The sequence below is a fragment of the Chaetodon auriga genome, chromosome 17, assembly GCF_051107435.1.
Source record: "Chaetodon auriga isolate fChaAug3 chromosome 17, fChaAug3.hap1, whole genome shotgun sequence".
NCBI classification, from domain to species: domain Eukaryota; kingdom Metazoa; phylum Chordata; class Actinopteri; order Chaetodontiformes; family Chaetodontidae; genus Chaetodon; species Chaetodon auriga.
In genome coordinates this window covers 18,524,309-18,545,042 of record NC_135090.1, presented here as the reverse complement: position 1 = coordinate 18,545,042, position 20,734 = coordinate 18,524,309, and the positions used below count along the sequence as shown (strand labels likewise).

At 45.0% G+C, this 20,734-nt stretch overlaps 1 protein-coding gene across 2 annotated transcripts in view; it reads left to right on the top strand.

Annotated features, from left to right (window-relative positions):
- The window catches only part of epha10 (EPH receptor A10), a 146,319-nt gene that overhangs the window by 23,897 nt on the left and 101,688 nt on the right, over positions 1-20,734 (top strand). For both annotated transcript variants that reach the window (XM_076755217.1, XM_076755216.1), the window contains exons 2-3: positions 14,217-14,281; positions 15,972-16,644. In XM_076755217.1, coding sequence (XP_076611332.1) covers positions 14,217-14,281; positions 15,972-16,644 — 738 coding nt within the window. The remainder of the gene's footprint in view (positions 1-14,216; positions 14,282-15,971; positions 16,645-20,734) is intronic.

The following is a 20,734-nucleotide window of genomic DNA, read 5'->3' as shown; positions in this document are numbered from 1 at the left end:
ATTTCAAAGGAGCTCACCCAGCAGCACGACCAAGCCGTCAGTGCCGGTCACATGGGGATGGACAGATGAGTGTCTGAGTCTGTCAGATATGAAACAGGTTTGGAAGAAGAAGGAATCAACATTGGGTGATGAATATCTGCATTTTCAGACGGGTTGCTTGCATAATTGCTTTCTGCTGCACGTGTTGCTTTCGAAAAGATAAATACCTAGGCAGAAAGGAAGTGTTAAGAAACAATTACAATTGATATAAAGTAGATGAGCAAACATAGCCCTCTCTCCTCCTCTGGCAGTGTATGTTCCCTGCCTATATTTAGCAAAGGTTCTGTCAGACCAGACTAGTATTCCTGTCTGCCTGTGTGTCATCTGCCAACTGTAATTTCCCTTATAAAACTATATATCATCCTGCAGCCTTTTCTGCCTTGGCTGAAATAAAGAGCTCTGCTCAACAAAAGAAATTATTACGCTCATGAGAAATATGATATTAGGCTTATTAAGCTTTCGGGAAAAGGAGCCGTGGGGTTACATCACTTATTTACGGGCTGCGTGTTTGATGAGAGAGGTGATTGTTTAAACATCGGGTAGAGATTCTTCAGGTTCTGTCTGAATCAGCTCAGCGGGCGATTGATCACATCATGCGTTCACCTTGCAGTAATTAATCAGAGCAGCACGTCATCATGTCAGAGGAAAGAAAAAACTTGGGAAAAGTGGAGACAAACAGCCCAATCAGGCACAATCAGGTGCTGATGTGTGAGGAAGAAAAAACTCACCGCTGCTCTGCGAGGCTGACGCCACGCTGAGGTTGGTTGTGATAATCACCGGTTGGACACACATTTTAGCTAATTTTAGAGCAGGGGTGGGGAACCTCTTTCCTATCAAGGCCAATTTCAATTTTATAACATCCTTTGAGGGCCATGCTAAATTATTGAACATATATATTGCACTAACCTGTAATGAGATGGCTGGAACTGCTTCTCTATGGGGAGGTGTGTGATGATAGCGATGATGATGATGATGCTACTCGCAGCTGGCTTTCCAGGTTTAGGTCAGGCAGGCTTGAACAGAGTCTTGGCAAGAGTCATTTTTGAAAAGCTTGTGGGGGTCCCAAACAGAGGTGCAGATTTCATCGCATGTCCCCTCAGAATGGGCAGTACTGAGGAGGCACATACAGTCTGTAGAACTTGAGCAGAGGGAGGCTGTTGTAGGTTGTCAGGCACATCAGTTGGTTCTACATCACACAGGGTGACAAAGATTCACTTCCTTTTGTTCCTTTTTCATGTCCTGAAACCTCTGCAAATGCCCGAAGGTTGCTAGCAGCTCCACAGCAGCAACAAGGCTGTCCTTCACGGATTCTGCCTCCGAATGAGGTTTCAACTTCTTAGCTATTAGCTCGCTCACCACAAACCTTGAGCTGTGAAAGCTGCTTGTAGGGCATCCGGACTCCCCTGAAGAGCGGTTACTTCATCCAAGTGCGTTTATCTTTAGAACTCATCCAGTGTAACGTTTGTGGCTGTACTGACTCTCGAGATCGGCCTTCTTCATTCTGCCACTGGCTTACCTTTTACTTCAACAAAATAATAATGGTTTGTTAATTTCTTTTGGAAAATGCAAGGCTTCACATCTGCGTGCCGTTATGCATGTTGATGTGACGTCAGTGTAGCTGCTATTTTATGTTATTTTCTGCTAATGCAGAAAAATAGTACTTGTTGCCTTGAGATTTTTTTGTATTTCTGAGATGCTTTTTGTGTATTTTTGGATTGCCTTGTGGGCTGAATCAGACGGTCTCATGGGCCACATATGGCCCCATGTTTGCCACATCTGTTTTGGAGTTTGCATCGGGGTCAACATGGAGGCACTTAGTAATCAATATCCAGTGGGAAACTCAAATATAATGAGGTTTTAGTCAGTTCAGAGGGCGGGTCAAACTAGTATTCCTGCTGGAGACACAGCCACCGTGTCCAGATGATTCACAGCAATGAAACTGGAGCTGAGACCTCTTGATGTTGTTTCCGTTTGTTAGGTTGTTCAAAGTCATGCATTTCATTAGTCCTCAGTTGCATCTGACAGTCCTGACACAACACCTCTTACCACTTTGGGATCAATTTATGTGTCCTGAATGACACAGTTTTCTGAAAGAAATCGAATGTTCCAGTTGCACCAGAATTGCCCCGTAAGCAGGGGTGCTGTGTCACTGCAGGACTGCAGATTTGGGGTTTGCTGGTTCACCCAAGGCTTCATACTGAGGTCTTTATATGATACACGATTTTTAAGGCATTCATCTCTCTCAAAATCTGTTTTTGAATCCTAATTTTCTGTGAAGCAAGGTGCATCTGCTTCTGCACAGTGGGATGTTTGCTTGGCAGTGCACTATGGGATGATAGGAGAGAGAAAATGAATACTGTTATGTCTGTGTGCTGTGTGTTGGTACATTTTTTTTTTTGTTTTGTGGGCTTTTTGAACCCTGGGGTGACTACAGTATGTATGCAAGAGAAAAACAACCTGAGAGGAAAACCGCAAAGGATATGTTTGAGATGACACACTTTATTGTATGTGCATCCAATGATTCAGGGTGCACAGGCTGTTTGTCTGCTTATGGTTTTATGTGCATGTTGACCCCCAGTCAGCCCTGTATACATCAGCACTGCTGCAGGTACTTCTCATTCTTTTAGCTGTCAGTGAATAAAAGAAATAGGGGCCGGAATAGAGCAAAGCAGGGAGGGGGAGAATGAAAGAGACGAGGAGAGGTGAATGTAGAAAGAAGACGACCTAATTTAATCTAAAGTGGTTCTCAAATTGAACCAGAGGGAAAACAAAGTCAGCACAAAACCTTGGAGCTCCTCTGCACTTATGTAACGGTACTGCCCTCCCCTCTCTTCCATCGCTGATGAATAAGAGAGAGGGAGGAATGGAGGGAGCAAGGGAGGGTAAATGGAAAAAGAGGAGGGCTGAAAGAATGGAGAAGTGTGAAGGCAGGTGAGTGAAGGGAACTGGAGAGCAGAAAGAGAAGGGGATAAAGAGTTGTGGAGAGGAGAGGACCAAGCAGATGGAAAGATGAACATGTCAGGAGGAGATGACAAAAACTTTCGCTTCCCTTTGTCACGCTCACTGCTGGCCTCTCTCTTCATCTCCCCTGTCCCACCATGTTTTCTTTCGCTCTCTGTTGCACTGACATCAAACCATAAGGCCCCGGCAGGCTCTATTCAAGACAGTGGCCTGAATGAGTGTCTGGTTAAATAATGCAGTCTGCTGGCTGCCTAGCTGGCTGGACCGAGGAGAGACTAAAGGAGGAGATGGGGAAGTAGTGGCACAGTGCAAAGATACAGACTTGTATTATTTAATAGTCCTCTGAAAGGCTTGCAAGTAAGGCATTCCCAGAATTAAAACCAGGGATCCGTGTATATGTGGCTATTTAAACACTCAGGCAGGGAGCTCATGCACACGCACACGCGCGCACACACACACACACACACACACACACACACACACACACACACCTATATCCAATAAACGCTGGCATTCAAAGCTTTGTGCCCGATCATGCATGGAGTATGCTGATGCAGGAGCATTTGTATTATACATGCACAAGTTCAGCTTATATTAAAGCAGCAGTTCACCCCAAAATCAAAGACACTTTTTTTTCTCTTACTTGTAGAAATGTCTGCCTTTCCTCTAATATTATGAAGCTAGATGGAAAACTCAACAGCAGTGAAATCAGGAAGCAGGAATCATGAGGCAGTAACTGGAGGTAACCCACAGACCTTGTGTGAGCAGTTTCATGCAGCAACTGTATCTTTCTATACCCACCAACCATATCACTGCACAGAAGGAAGCATGGACAAGAGGCTGGTGCTCGTGACACTGCGGGATGTAAGCATCAATGGCGTCCTCCTCAGCTGAGCTGTAACATTAGCAAGCAGAACCTGTTAGCTATAAACTGATCTCCACAAGCTAACAATGGCACACTAGGGTTAGGGGCGTAGATGCATGCTCTGTTGTGCTCACACCAAAACAATCCTACGATTTGGGGGTGATCTGTCCCTTTTAAACTGTGGAAGTGCGTGTAACAACATAAAAAGTGTGCGTGCGTGTGTGCAGACAGGAACGCCACGCATGCCACTTTAGCTTTACGCTCTGTGTTTTTACGGCATTTGAAACAGTCCTCTGCACTCAGAAAGGTTAACGCCGGAGCTTGTCACCGCAGCAGGGGAGCGTAATTATGTGTTTGTGAGTGTCATTGTGAGAGAAGCTGTTTTGGGAAAGTTTGCCTCTCTACTAAATCTGCCTTCAGTGACATTTTCTGTCTAGTTTTTCAGAAGCGTTTGCGATTTACTTGCAAACGAGCCTGATATGTTTAATTTGGCGTGGACTGTAATAAAGCAACCGATGCAGCATTATTTAACGGTTCCTGCTTTACATGCTGTACCAACGCAGCGTGTGTGTGTGTCTACACATGCAGAGCCCACTTGAGTTTGTATGAATAAGCTTTAATTCAGCTTGTTTCCATCTTCAGACATGTCCGCAGTAATCTTTAACATGCAGTCAGTGTACACTTTTCATTCATCATGTGTGACCTAGAACTCAATGAGCCCGTACATTATGCAACACATTTAAAGCTGGCTGACGGAGCACCACACATATGTACGCTCACTGCTGATTGCCTTAACATTAGAGTTTCTATCAGCTGTAGTTCTGTAAATAGGGCTTTGCATAACGTAGCATGACATCACATGTGGATATCTGGTTGCATAAGATCCGGAGGAAATCAAAGTCCTGCTTGTTATTTCGTGGAAACATGCTGGAAATGGTTGCTTCTTTTAAAAGTTCCACCCTTAAATGTTTGTTTTTCTTTTCAGCCAAAGACGTGAAGCATCCTTTGTTTTGTTTACTAAGCTCAATTCAAGGCCTATTGTTTTTCCAAAAGCCTCTTTCCACTGACCTTGTCTGCCACACAGTGCAATGAAAACATTTTGTCACTAATATGCTTTTGATTTGGAAAAAAGTGGAAGATTTTGAATTGTTTGCTTTGAGGAAGCGAGGTTGCACTTGTGGGATGGAGGGTCGTGGAGGTAGCAGATGCGTTCACTGTACTGTGTGAGCGGCCCGTGCTCGTTGCAGAGCCTTTAAACTGAGCATACACTGAAGTAATGTCTCTTAAAATTTCATTTGAGTGCTGCAGGTGAGCCGTTTAGTGCTGTGGAGGATATCTCACAGGAGCAGGCTATCTGTGAATGAAGCCCCGTTGGAGCTCTGTATTGCTTGCTCCATTACAACTACTGATGCTGCACAAATTGTTATTTCAGAACTTAATTATTTGCGTCACGTTTAATGCCTTAAATGCTAATGAGGCAAAGAAATGAATGAACTGTCAGTTCCTCTTCCATCCTGGTTGTTTAAACACACCAAAACATGTTTATTGGGCAGAGATTCAGCCTATTTGTGCAGCCGATGTATTCATTGTCTTGCAGAGCCCCGCAGACTCTTGTGGCCAATTTTGCGCTCATTAGGCTCTATTGGCATGGCAACAAGGCCACGAACCCAAAAACAGAGAGCTGAGTCATTCCAGCAGCATCTCTCGGTCTATATTTGACTGTGACATATCTCTTCGTCATCTGTCATCCTCTCGCTCTTCTCTTTTTACGCCTGTGTCTGTGAGAGTCCCTTTCAGCAGCATGTTTGCCTGGTTGCTTTCTGCGATGGAATATTCCAGCGTTTTATTTCCAGCACTTTGCTTTTAGGGCCGCGACTGTTCCTGAAGTGGTTTCTACATTTGTCTCTTGGCTTACCGCTCCGTCTGTCCTTTAAATAGTTCTGCTTGCGTGGTCCGCTCGTTCCTTTAAACGGCTCGCCCCTTTGCTAAAAACCTGGCTCAAAGCGGTGCGCCTCAGCCTGAGCCAACAAGTCGCAGAAGACAAGAAGGTATTTTGGATTTCTGCGTCCTAAATGAAACCTGATATGTTATTTCCTAAGTGCGGTTGCTTTAGAGGTACAACCCAGGTTCCAAAAAAGTTGGCGTGCTGTCTAAAACGTAATGATAAAAGCGAAATGATGTGACGAAGTGTTCATAATCATGTGTGTCACAAAGTGGTGAACCTCTGTTTTATTTAGATTTTGCACAACGTCCCAACTTTTCAGGATGGGGGTTGTGAATGTGACATGAATGGGTCACGCCATCTTTTCATCATTTCTTAATAAGTCAGGTCTCTGCTGTGTACGCCGCCCTCGACTTTCTGCTCAGTTGTCGGTGAAGCATGTTCTCGGTCCTGTACCTGGGAGCTACTCTGTCGCAACAATAAGACCTGACAGCGCTCTCACTGCTCTCACTGTATCAGCCCAGACAGCCAATTACAACCCTTTACAAGAGCCTACAAATGAAAATAAGTTCCTCCGGCCTCTGGTCTTCTCTCTTCCTCTGTGTTTGGGTCTTTCTCTCGCTTTCGTTCTGTCGGCGTGTTTCTTGCTTTAGTTCCTGATCTTTCTATCGTCATCACTCCCTTTCCTGTGTCTTTGTGGGAAATAAAAAGGAAGGAATGTCGGCGCCTTGAAGCTTGGGAACATATTGTAATAAAAACGCCTTGCAAGTGTGTCTTTATTCAGTAGCAGCAGGTTTAACTTTAATAGCGTCTCTTTCTCTTCCTCAGGTGTCTGACTCAACCTGTCGCTCTCCTGTTTTCTTTTTACAGTCAGCCCTCACTCTGAGCCTGAGTTTTGCTTTTTCCTCCCCTCCTCTCCACTTTTTTTTTTTTTTCTGAAACACACACTCTTTGCTTTCGCTGCCTCTCTGACTCACTCAATGACTCTTTTCTTTCATGCCCTCAAGCACACACACACAAACATGCATACGCACACACACTCGCTTTATTCCCCCTGGAGGCGATTTGTCTTAACAGGTGGTCATTCAGATTCATGACTGGCACTGCGAGAGAGGTAGACATGGTGGGAAAGATTGAAAGTGATTGCAGTGAGAAATTATGTGACCATGACCATGTGATGTGCTGTACCTTGCCTCTAAGGTTGAAATCATCAAGGTTGTCGGTGTCATCACACTAACGGCAGCAGTGACGAATGTTCTGTTCCGTGCTGTCGTCCCTGATGTCGAAACCCTGAGCGTTTCCCTGCTCTTCTTTTTTCGGCTCAGTCCAAGTCGGCCACAGAAAATCTTCATTTCGAAACTGAAAAAGAGGAATTCTGACCGTAAACCACCTGCTCTGACATTTGTACTCTGGCTTCTACTCAAGCAAGCTCCAATTTCAGGATGTTACCTTACCATAGAAAGCTGTGAGAGGATTAGCACCTTGATACCTATCATCAGCCAACAGGATATACCTCCTCACAGAAGAGGCCAGAAACCCAGCTCTGCTGACTTTATTAAAGGCCAACGCGCTGCCAGGCTCAACAGTTTTCGTCGAGTTAGGGTCATATTTCACTATATTCATATGTTTTTAATGGAATCATTAGTTTTATCACACATTTTGTTTGGGATTCACTGTTATTCATTGTGATGCTCCTGACACTGCCCGTCATTTGTCTCCCTTTGTTTCTTATGCACATCCATGCAGGACCATTAATCAATTATTGATTGACAGAAAATTAACTGCCTCCATTTTCATCATCGATTAACGTTATTCATTAAGCAAAAGCCAAAAATATTCACTAATTACGGGCATTTGTCTTAAATTGCTTGTGGATGCATTATTCTGTTGTGGTTCAAGTGTGAAAATTGGAAATGTGATGGATAAACAACTGAATGGCTTTCTACTTAAGTGTGCTGACGTGACTGCATTACAGTCAACACTTCAGCTTAAAGTGAAGGGGAGCTGCTAAACAGGAGCAAACATAACAATAGCATATTTCTTCTCTTAAAATGGTCTGAACCAGTCAGAATATCCACAGCAACCTGCAGTGCCACATATGCAGCCCCCACTAACACTGTGCAAAAATCCCTCATGCATATTTTAATTAATTAATTAATCAGCCCTGCTATAGACAAATAGACTAATAATGGACTATATTAAACTTCATACTGTTTACAGCCTATTCTAGCACACTGTGCAGATGAGAGACACATGCACTGTAGCATGATAGCATTTAACTGCTCACCCCTTTGTCATGCATGCTGTTGGTAATTGCGTGGTGGGCCTCAGAAAGCAGACAGCCGAGTCTCTTTACGGTTTGTCATATTACTGAAGTTGAAAGTTTAATGACTCTGTTAAAAGAAGAGCCCAGTTTGCAGTTAATGTACTCTGTTAGAACTGCTATTATGGTACCACCGACTGCTGGCTGGCTATCTGTGTGTGTGTGTGTGTGTGTGTGTGTGTGTGTGTGTGTCAGGGACAAAGTGAGTTCCCTGACACCATTCATCTCAGAAGTTTGTGTGTGTGCGCGTGTGTTTGTTCCTGATTTGTGTGTGTGTGTGCGTTTATACACAGCATTTATCTTTTATGTGCCTGTTTGTGTTTTTATGTGACACTTGATATCCAGACCCATTCATCCTTCTTTATCTGTTCTACAGCAGTATTACTGTATTGCCTCAGTCGAACTATACATTATCTTCCCTCCCACGTCTCTGAGCAGCGGGGCGGTGTAGCAAAGGAAGGTCATTCTTCATAGGAAGTGCTGCCATTCAGGCCCTCCAAGTCCCATGTTCCCACCCTGCTCTAGAGTCCTCGAGCAAGACTGTAAATCCCAGCCAGCCTCGAGGGTGCCTCTACTTCAGTACGTCTGTTCCGGGGTAGAAGTGAAGAAAGAGTCTCCCTCCTGAGGGTTCCACAAAGTCCAAGTCATTTAGATAGGTCTAAGACATTTTGTTGAGTCATAAATCATACAAACAAGTCAAGTCTACTAAAGTTAGTCTCAAGTCACTGAGGCAAGTCTCAGACAAGTCTTAATTCAATAAGACAAGTGCTAGTCGAGTGCTGAGTCACTCTAAGCGAGTCTCATGTTTGACAAGTCAAGTATCAAGTCCTTGAGTTCAGTCTCAAGTTTTTAAGAGCAAAGTCACATGTTTTAACTGGCAAACTGCAGGTCAGGTCAAATCTGTGAAAATAGAATTCAAGTCATTTTAGTGCACAAGACAGTCCAGGTGCACGGTGAATGCAAGGCGTACCAGTCACTGTCTCACTTCTTTTTATTGAGATTATTTGAAACTTGAATGTTTTTACCTTCAAGTTTAAGTATTTAGGGAGTCGAGTCTGATATTAGTTAAGTCTGACAGCAGTCAAGTCTCCATTTTTGTGACTTTGTCTCACTGGAGGCTCGTGGTTACATCTCTGTTACTGTATGTCTTGTCCTTTCCCTTCTCATGCCTTTCATCTTAGTTCCGGCCTGTTTAAAGTTTAATTTCCTCCTCCACTTTTCTGTTGTATATGAAGGATAATGGCCGGACAATAGTCGTCCCGGTGGAGCCTGTGCTTACTCTTATCTCCGTGCCCTCTTTTGGCAGGTTGAGCTGCCGGAGCCCCGTGGTCTGCCTTGGTGTAGGCTGGCTGATAAGTAGCCTGCAGGTCATAGTGAGGACAGCCAATGCCGGAGTTAATCCTGCCATGAAACTATAGAACATTAGCGAGGCGAATGATGAAATGAGTCTCTTTCACTGGGAGGGATTTAAGTGGTCTTTGTTGGTGAGAATAAACTCGTGTGCTTCATTGTATATTTGGGAGCTGCGTCTGAGCACAGACTGCTGTCTTTGTGACAGAATGTCTCAGGTAAGACGTGCACTCTTTATGCTTTGTTTTCTGAGGATTGTAGAGCATCGCACCCGCTTTCCTTTTGTTCTCTCTGCTCTTTTTCCTCTCCTGTCAGATGAAACACTTGGCCGTGGAAGTCGTCCTTTGTTCTCAGGTCAAGAGTTGCACATACTTAGTTCTAGCAGAGAAAATGAGAACCCTTAACACTGGAAGCCCTTGAAATTGGCCTATGTGACAGAGCTGTCTTCATGTTGCAGTCTACCATTATAAAGGAAAAAATAGCCATGTAAGAGCTGACTACACACTTGACAAAGGTGTAATGTTTGTCTCCTCCTGAGTGCTATTGGTGCACTAATACTTGACCTGAGTGCTGTAGTGAACGTCTCTCCTACAGCTGTCTCTTCCCTCAGTCCTCGCCCCGAATCCGTCGCTGTCTCATTCTTGTGCGTCAGCAAGGCTGAACAACTCGATTAATAGATCACACAAACCAGAGAGCGATGAAAGAGTGGGTGAGGCGAGCGAGGGAGGGAAGGAGGGTGACAGAGATGTTACTCTTTAGATTCACTTTTAATGAAACCCTTCACTGCGAAACAAAGAAGAAAACAACACAAAAATCCCTTCAGAACTCAAGCACATGCATGAAGGCGGCCAGACGTGTGCAGCAACAGCACACATGATATTAAAATTTACAATTTCAAGTCAGACTCCACTTTTCCCGAAAGCCTGGGAACCTTCATAAAGCTCTCATTTCTAAGAGCCACACACACAAGATGTTTTCATCTCCAAAGCGCACAAAAAAAACCCTTCCTTTCAGCTGATCAGGACAGCCTTCGCTCCATCACCGGGGCGGTTTCTGTGCCTTTTCCTGATAATTGATCAACCCCCCCCTCCCCCCCTCAGCTCTTTCAGACTTTCAGCTAAAAGCTCTTTGATGCTCTCTCTCTCGTCTTCTCATTTTTAATTTCACATCCAAACATAAGAAACCTGAAGATCAATTCCTCCTCTCACCACATGCTCTCTTTGCTCAATCTCTCTTTGTAACGTGGATAAAGCAGACTGTTCCTCTGTCTGTCTGTCTGTCTGTCTGTCTGTCTGTCTGTCTGTCTGTCTGTCTGTCGTCTGGCTGCGACTGTGTTTTTTTATCTATTAGAGAGACGGCCTTGTCTGTCCTGAATAAGGCTGAGGCTAAATGGACCAAAAAAAAGAAAAAAAAAAGGCAAAATTGGCTCACAGATCCACATTGTCCCCATAATGATGGGCAATTACTTATGAAACAACCATTGAAATTAGTGTTTAGAAGCTAATGTGTCATGGCTATTAGAGCTATGTGCGACAGAGAGGGAGCGCTTTGTTTCTTCGTCACATGTTCTTCCTCCAACTTTTTCCCTCTCCCCTTCTCTTAGCGACCCTTCCCCTGCTTTGCTTTTCTTTGCTAAACTTTTTTGTCTTCCTCTCCGCGTCTCTCGCACTTATCTGTCTCTCTCTGGCCCTCTCTCGCCCTCCTGCCCCTGAAGGCCCATTAGTCTGTCTAACTAGACTGTGATTACAGGACTTATGTATTCAGTGTGTGATCATAGTGCCAACTTTGTCCTCTGAGTCCCTCTCTGAGTGACTGACTGACTGACTGCTCACTAAGGCACACTGATCCCTCTGTGTATTTCCCAGAGTATTCATTTATTTGCGCTTCATGTGCTCCTTTGCCTCTTTTTCTTTTTTCCATCTCTCTCGCAGACCCTTTTTTTTTTTGTCTTTCTCTCTTTCATGTCGGCTCCCCTTTCTCACTCCTCCTCACCCTCCTCTGCTGATTATTTTCTCGTCTCTCCTCGCCTCAGCCTTCCTCTGCGTCTCTCCACCACCCTTGGCCTCTCCCGCTCTAATCTTCTCCAAATGCCTCTATGTTATCAGCTCACTCCAGAACCATGCTTTGGGCACCCAGCAGTGTTAACCCAAAAACAATAAAGTTAAGTGTTTAGTAAAGGATCTCTCGTGGTCCAGCATGGCTTCCCTGCGCTCTTGCCAAGGCGCCAGTGTCTCCTTTTCAAGCAAACCCAGAGAAGAAGAAAGAAATATTCGCTCTGATTGGCCTGTGAGGGATTTGACTACCCAACTGTGGTGACGCTGAAGAGTATGTCTGCTTTTTTTTTTTTTTTTTTGAATCTCAAATGGCATTTATGTAACCTTGCATTAATATTCTTCCCCTGAGCGGATGGAGTCATGGCCCGAAGATTAAAAAATGAACACCTCTTAGAAAATGGTTTTCTCACTTTATTTTTGCTGTAATATGCAGGTTGCTTAAAAAAGTTCAGCCAGCGTATTGACGGGTGTGTTTTGACACTTGCTACTCTGTCTCAACACACCTTCGTCTTAGAGTCCACGGCCTCCTTGTCAGAGCGTGAGTCAGTAAGATTAGCGGTCTTGAGTTGCCACATCTTAGAAGACCTACAGCATGAGTCAGGGTGTGTAGGTTTCTACTCTTTGCTCACAGTATGGCCAAGTATGTGTCACGGAGCAGCAGGTATGAGATTAAATTCATCTCAAGAACGGCAGAATTTCTTTGGATGAGTAGAGGAGTCAACTGCCTTCTCCAGACTGTGCCGCGCAGGTTATATTTGATAGCCCTCACGAGGATCCTGGAGTGGTTGAAAGTCGAAGCAGAAAACAAAATTCAAAGTCAAGTAACACGGCGAAGTACAAGAGGGAAACTTTTCAAGGATGAAAAATAGCAGGCTTTGCACGGGGTGGCTTTGTCTGCTTGTCAGAGCTCACATCGCCTCAAGGCTGTAGGTGTTGGGAAGACTGCGAGAGAGCCTGAAACAGTGTGCGTGTGGTGGTGGGGGTCTTTTAAGCAGACAAGCTTGAAGCATGGGTAACTTTAATATCAGCAAAATCCTCTAAAAATGAGGCTGTAATGCAGCTCGCCATATGCCACTACAGATGTTGATATTACATTATAGATTAAGATAAATGTGCTGATGATGGCTTTCCGGTACGCCTGCTGCATACTACTGAGTGTGAAGCAACGCCAGCCTCGCTGTGACGGCTCAAAGACACCGTGACTAGTGAACTGTGGAGTCTTGGTTGCTGTGCCAGCTTCGGTTTGAACGGGTGTTGTAGTACTTTGGTTTTCTGATACCTGAACTGTAATCACTGATACATCTCCACTGGTGATGTACGCAGATCTTGTACTTAAGTAAAAGTAGCAGTGCTACAACCGCAACCTTTTCATTTATTGATTAAAATGATGAATTTCTCAGTTAATCACTTCATGTTTTGTCTATAAAACATTGGTAAAATGATGGAAAATGGCCAATATAATTTCCTCAAGTCTCATCTGACCAGCAGTCCTAGAGCTACTCACTTTACAGTCACACTGTAAACGACAAACAGAAACATCAAGCCTTGCATTTTATTGAAGTGACAGTATAGACCACTTAGCAAATAATACACACTTGGAAGTATCCAGTTTCTCAAGTTTGTGGATTTTCTTCATCTTTTCTGTGGTTTTATATCACTTGATATTAAATGTCTTTGAGTTTTTTTACTCTTGGTTGGACAAAGCAAGCAGTTTAGGTCCTGGAAGTTGTTCAAACTATTGACAGATTGATCAGTCACTGAAAGCTCAATAGTCATAGCCTAATCCCTCAATTCCCAGAAGCCCCTCTCTGCTCTGTGGAGAATACACGCTGAGCCTATTTTTGATGGACAGCACATCAGTCTGCGCAGAAAAGGTTGAGCCAGACAGGAAGTCAGACACCGGAGCAGTGTAGTGAATCTGGTAAATGTTTTAAATAAAACAGACTCCCAGTCGTACATCAACAATAAACGCAAAAATGTACTTAAATTATCCAAAGATACTCAAAGAATATTTTCATCTGAAGAAACAGAACATGGAAATACTGAAAGCTATGTTCCTCTGCTAATATTGTCGTAATGTTGCTTCTGAAACAAACAGGAAATACTTGCACATGAAAAAAGTTCAGCTTCTTGGACTCTTGGCCTCGCCGTGGGTCTTGTATTTGAGCAGCTGAAGCTGAATAATCCAGAGTTCTGTGTGGCTTCACGCAGCTTTCTGTCTTGCGTCGCTGTCCGTGGTCCTGAAAGCAGACTCAAAGCGCTCTCCTGCTCGCTGTCCGCGGTGCTGAAAGGGAAAAGGCACACTTTTAAGCGCCGCGTGTTCTCTGCTGCAGCAGTGAAAGCTACCGGAGGGTACTCTTTGTCCCGCGGCTTGTTTTGAAAGCCGCAGCTTAAGTCCTCAACAGATGTTATTAATGGACTTATCAAAGGATACGCTCGCCCTCGGCAGATTTTGACAAGCCCGCCTCGGTGTTAATGGCTATCTTTCATTATTGCAAATGCAACGTGTCATGTTGCACTTACACTGTTAGACCTGTAAATTTGAGACCACTCTTTCTCAGACTTTGTGTTGTTGCTCTGCACTCATGGCAGGCGCACTGTTGACAAACTTATTGATACTGACAAGATAAAATAAAAGGCTCTATAATCCCTCTGTCTGTCTTTCCTCTTTATTTCCTGCAGTGGTGCTGCTGAATTCTAAAGAGACTCAGGCGGAGCTGGGCTGGACGTCATATCCCCCCAATGGAGTAAGTGTGCTCGCGTGCATTTTTCATTGTCTGGATGTTTTTTTATTTAAATGTTCACTTCCTGGGCTCCACAACACAGCTGTTAGTTTCACAGCAGATGCAGACCACCACTTTTCACCTCCTCTGTTCTCTCTGCTCATGCTCTTTCAGCTTTTCTTTCCTCTACTCATCATTCCCTCTCTTTCTCACACCTTGCGTTCTGCCAGTACAGAGCTCATCATTATCATGAATCAATGGCGCTAATCCTGGTTAGGATACTGCAGTGTCCAAAGCAGACACACAGATATGCCTCCGCAGAGTAATGTTCCCCCTCCGAATCGATCGATTGGCTTGTAAAAACCTTAGCGCTAAGTTATGACTGCAAGACAAATGCAGGAGCCCTTTTTACAGAATGTGCCACTGGCAGAGCAGTTTGTCACCCAGGTCCCACCTGGAGGTTGGCCTTTCCATGAGCAACACACCCAACATGTCTATTATATAAGCAGCATGTGTTGGGAATTGTGCACGTATTGTCATATAAAGCACAGTGTACACGCTGTACTGTTCAGTGGAGCGTGGTGAATCACAGACACCTTGAAGTGGCCATTGGACCACATGCAAAGCTAAATCTAAGATTAATGGACCTGTGTGACTCCACCAGCCCCAGTAGAGCCGAGAGAGAACACTGCATCCACTTTGATTTAGTCATCCCGGCAGTCGTGCAGTAGATCACATTACCATCACAGATAATCTGTTTTCACTGTCTGGTCTGCTGTGTGTGTGTGTGTGTATGTGTGTGTGTGTGTGTATGCGAGGTGAAGTGATGGATCCACATTCGGTGCTCAGTTTACTTTCCATTCTGTCAAGTCAGAGTGCCTCTCTAATTCAGATCATGACACAGAGTTGCAATCATTCATCCACTGGACTAATAATTTGTCTGATGAAAAGTTTCTCTCACTTCTGTGTAATGCTGCAAATTTTCCAACCAGAAGTAAATCAAAAATACAAAAACTGAGAGGCTGTGTGAAAATGATTTGGAGTGAAGAGGTGTGGTGGCGAGCTGTTTCATTTTCTAAAAGAGCAAGGCCTTCTCCATCATTAACACAGCTTTTTGGGAGCGTTCACTCGTTGACACACACAGCCCTCCTCCTCCTCCACCTCTGAGCCCCTCACCTCCTAATAATGTTTGTACAGCCCCTTAACTGACAGTTTTATCGAACAGGAAAGCAGCAAGAGTTGGGAGTGACGCAGCAGAGCGTAGGCAGAAATGATTAACAAACACTCCTCCTCTCAAATGCCGTTACTTTTTGTACCAACGGCGGGTGGAGATCAAGAAAGTGGCTGAAGAAGCGACTGAGGTCTGGCCACTCAAGGCCGATGCAGTGACTTCTTCGAAAGTGCAGTTTGTCATTTCCTCTGTGACGTTACTAAAGAATCTGAGTGCCAGTGCTTTTTCAGACATCCACACACCCACCATCAGATTATGTCATTAGACGGTTAACCTGCGCTGACTGTATTCTCTCTTCCTCTGTCCTTTGACTTGATTTCTCATCATCTCTGCTGCCTCCTGCCCACCTCGCTTTCATTTATTTTCTTTCTTTTCACTCTCTCTCATTATCACTTCACTCCCACCTGTTTCCTCTGTTCTTTTAACACCGTTGTCTCTCTTCCCATCTTCCTTCTCCTTCCCCACCTGCCTCCATCTCTCCAGTGGGAGGAGATAAGCGGTGTGGATGAGAAGTACAAGCCAATCCGGACGTACCAGGTGTGCAACGTGATGGAGCCCACGCAGCAGAACAACTGGCTGCAGACGGGCTGGGTGGCACGCCGAGGCGGCCAGCGCATTTTCGTGGAGCTCCAGTTCACCCTGCGCGACTGCAACAGCATCCCCGGCGTGGCGGGCACCTGCAAGGAGACCTTCAACCTCCTCTACGTTGAGTCCGACAGGGACCTCGGAGGTGTGACCCGAGAGGACCGCTACACCAAGATCGACACCATCGCCGCTGACGAGAGCTTCACGCAGGGCGACCTGGGTGAGAGAAAGATGAAGCTGAACACGGAGGTGCGCGAGATCGGCCACCTCAACCGCAAGGGCTTCCACCTGGCCTTCCAGGATGTCGGCGCCTGCGTCGCCCTAGTGGCTGTGCGGGTGTACTACAAACGCTGCCTAGCAACTGTCCAGAACCTGGCAGTGTTCCCGGACACGGTGGCCGAGGCGGCCTTCGCCACACTGGTAGAGGTGCGCGGCACCTGCGTCAACAACTCGGAGGTTGACACAGACAGCCCTCCCAGGATGCATTGCAGCGCAGAGGGCGAATGGCTGGTGCCCATCGGGAAGTGCAGCTGCAGCGCCGGCTACGAGGAGGGACACAGCAGCTGTGAAGGTAGGGAATGAATAAATAGATGGTGCGATGCATGGACAGATGAGGGACGGCAGGAGACAAAGAGGGACAAGAGAGTGTGAGGAAAGCAAATAGAAGAACAAGGCAAAGAGATGTTTGCAACGCAGATGTGAGGGTAGGAGAAATTCAAGCACTGCTGATGTCTTTCAGTTCTTTGACAGAATAAGTGAACATTTCCTCAGGGAAGACAAGGAAACAGAAAATCAGAACACTACCAGACAACCCAGCCTTGAAATGAACTTTTGAGTTTTTTGGAGATATAAAAGTTGCATTTTCTTGAAAACTTCACAAGAATTTTCCAGCACAGGATGATTATTTCTACCTGTATCCAGTTTCTGGTTGGCATTGGTTGAAATTATGTCATCTCACTGACACACTGACGTTTTCATGTGTTCGCATTGCACTCCTATAACACTGCTGGACTCACAATGGACTGTTCCTAAAAAAAAAAAAAAAAAAAGTTCAAAATTGGTGCAGCAGAACCAGATAATACACATATTCTTCTTGCTTATCAAAAGCTACTGTCTACATCACCCACAATGCAACTCAACCAGCAAACAATCCACTCGGAGTTTCAGGCGTGTTGTGCTAGTAGCCGCTAATGTAGCCACTGGGCTGTTAGCCTCAAGCAGAGATGAGGAGGGGGCTACAAAGGTCTGGTAAACTTCCTTCTAACTCCGCACCTCCAGATGTTTTTCATTTTCAAATATTTTCAAGCATCTTCTGCCTCAAGTGACTTGACGCAGCTCCCACTGGAGCCCTGAAAAGCTTTCCGCAGTTTCACAAATGCAACAGTGCTCCCCAAACCTGTAAGCAGACTTTAATGTGTGAAATCAATGGAGCTCCCCTTTTAAGACTCAATAATAGATGAAAATGACTTGGTGAGATGAAGAATTCTGCAGTGAAACAGAAGAGAGGACGGCAGGCGAGGAGAGACGGGAGAGCAGAAGACCGAGAGAGTTTAGAGATGAGAAGTGAGGCTGCTCATATTGTAGAGAATAGGAGGACAGATTAAAAGAACAGAAGGAGGATGAGAGAGAGGCGAGGTTGATCCATATGAAAAGAGACACATGAGCTGGCAAGATATTGTAAGAGTGAAGGAGAATAGTAGAAATAATTGCACATGAGCATGGAACGCAGGGAGAAATCAAAAAGGAAGTGCTGTTAACAAGTGCTGAGACAAAGAGACGGATACAGAGTGGACGTTAGTTTCAACAGCCAGACAAAAGAGGCACAGAGACGCCTTTCTCGCTCCATTTCGATCCGCGCCTGCTTTTGTTCAACGCTGACAACGAGCAGCGATGTTACCTTGTTTCAAGCGTGCGTCCTTATCGACGCGTGTGGCGTGAACGGTAAGGCTGAGCGGTCCGGCCGGCTTTGTGTGTGTTTCTGTGCAAGTGTGAGCACAATGATTAATGTACTCTTTCTTCAGGTGGCCGTGCCCTGTTCAGTTTGACGCCACAGGCTCTCACCTAATGTTTGCATGCAGCCTGAATGCCTAAACACGTCCACGAAGCATTGTCATTGTGGGTGGCGTGGGCGGTCGCACTCTGACGTAAACACAGAGGGACAGTATTGGAATCTTTTGTCACAACCCATTGCTCATACAGCAGCAGCAGTTTGATTGCCTGACTGTTGCTGTTAGCTTTCACACCACATCTTGCATTGTTGTGCAATGCCACGTGGGTGTTGTAGTCACCGGACAGCAGACTGCGTGCAATGTAACGGAGGGACAGTTTAGCAGGAGGGCCGAGCTCTTCGCAGCGAGCCGATGTGGCTGCATCTGATCGCTATTATTGGAAATGAACTGACTCACAGCTGTGTCATTTATCAAAGGTGAGGCACTGATCACGTTTTTCAACACAAGCTGATTGTGTAAGTATATGTAAAACGATGAAATCACCTAAAGACAGACAAGGAAATAATCTGATCGATTGCTCCAGTTCTCCCGTTGATGCAGACATTAAAAACAGAAAAAGAGGAGCATAGACGACAGAAAATGAACAGGTTAGAGTGAAGAGAAGACCGACTTGTGTCGAGGCAAATGTATGAAGTACCATTCAGTGTTGGAGGAGGATGGATGTGATAATGGTGGAAAAGAGCTTTGGTGGAAGGTTAATAGCAGATGTAGAGCAATAAAGATAAAGGGTCAGATGTATAAATGATGCGCATGAACACAAACCAGCTCCATACACCACTCATAAATGAGTGTTTATATAAGAAAAACCTGCAGTGAGAGCATGCACAGCTAATGCAGTTTGGACAATTAATCACACTAATCCTTTTATTTCTTTTCATTGAATCTTTGCGTTGGAATCTCTTCGTACAGTCTGCTCTGATCATGGTGCCATAAACTAAGCAGTTCATTACATTCTTGACTTTTCATGATGAATTGGGATATCACTGCAGACAATATGCTTTATAGATACATATGATGAAATAATGACGTAGTGTAAATGGCCACAGCCGTGTGCAATGACAGCTAGTCGGGCTTTGTTAGAGGACACTGAATGATGTGGAACAATTTGGAAAATTGCGCCTCTTCTTTGCCGTTCCTTCCATTGACAGGTCTAATGGGTGGTGGAGAAGGCAGCACCATTGATATAAAATGCATCTCCATCCATTTATGGCTGCCATGGGAATTGAACTGAGGCTGGTTCTCGTGCGCCCAGTTCTTCAGAGATTGAGATTTACCTAAGAGCACGATGCATACCCACAACTTTAAATCTGACAGATGTAATGAAAAGAATGTGTATGCATTAGTTTGTGTTTGTACATGCGCAGAGTTTAAGTCAAACACAGAGATTTATGCATATGACCAAGTCGTTGTGGGACTGCATGACTGTGGTGTTTAGTACAACAAAGGCGAAAAAGAGGCCGACAGAAGCAAACCTGCAAAAATTAGGGGAAGAGAAAAAGGCAGTTCAGGCTGTTGGTTTTTTTAACTGCCTGTGTTTTTTAAGTTAATGAGGAGCTGTTCCAGTGTTAACAGCACGTTTGCTTCTCCCAGCATGCTGCACCTCTTCTTGTTTTATGCAGATTTGCATATTTTCTGAAGAACACAGTCGTGTTTTTAGAGGAACCGACAGCTGATCACAAAAGTAAAAAGTATTAGTAATAAAGTTGGTGGAAGTAGCTATGCCAGCTCTAAATCATGCAGAACTTTGGCTGCGGTGCAGAATTTCTGGTTCTACAGTAAGTGTTTGACAGTTGGAGATGAGCACTGCTCACTGATATTGGCAGTCGGTCTGCGTGCAAACAAAGTATGTGTTGCTTGACCTGTTTTTTGTAATTACCAACAATGCTTTTTTTCTTTTTTTTATATCAAAAGCCGAGCTGAGGACAATAAAATCTGCCGAACAGACAAACCCACAGACACTGAGAGCAGAGCAGTGAGGAGTGAAGTCAGGAAACACCAGATAGGTGAGGAGAGAGAGAGAGATACGGGGTTTCTAACAGTGACTGGAGGAGAAAAACTTTTGAAGGAGAAGCAGGAGTAAAGGGAGAACAGGACAAGCCAGGCGTGTTGCCAAAGGAGCGAGCAGACAAGGATGCTGAAGTCCAGTGACAGCACCAATGAAGACGGGAGATACTGTATCTTTGGTGCTCGACCTTCCCTGGCTGCAGTTTAGCAAGTAACAGTGTGGTCTGCGAGGTGACAGGGCCTGTCTCCTCCAGAGCAGTCTACCCATACACACACACACTGTACACACACACACACACACACACACACACACACACACACACACACACACACACACTCCCCCTGTAGTGCCTAATTTCTCAGTTCAGCTGTAATGGTATGAATATGCAGCCCCAACCTCGACATCTCCCACTGCACCAGAGCTATTGATCAGCCGTAATGCTCCACTAAACTGAGGAATTGCGCTGGGACTGCTCATACACACATACAGTAAGGACACACACACACTTTCAGCAGCACGCTGCGGTACGCACACAGCAGACACACACACACTTGGGCTGATGTCATTCTGTGCGGAAGAAAGACACTGAGCCCGTGCATGTGTGTCTGTGTGTCTGATAGAAATGGATAGCGTGATTACAGCGTGTG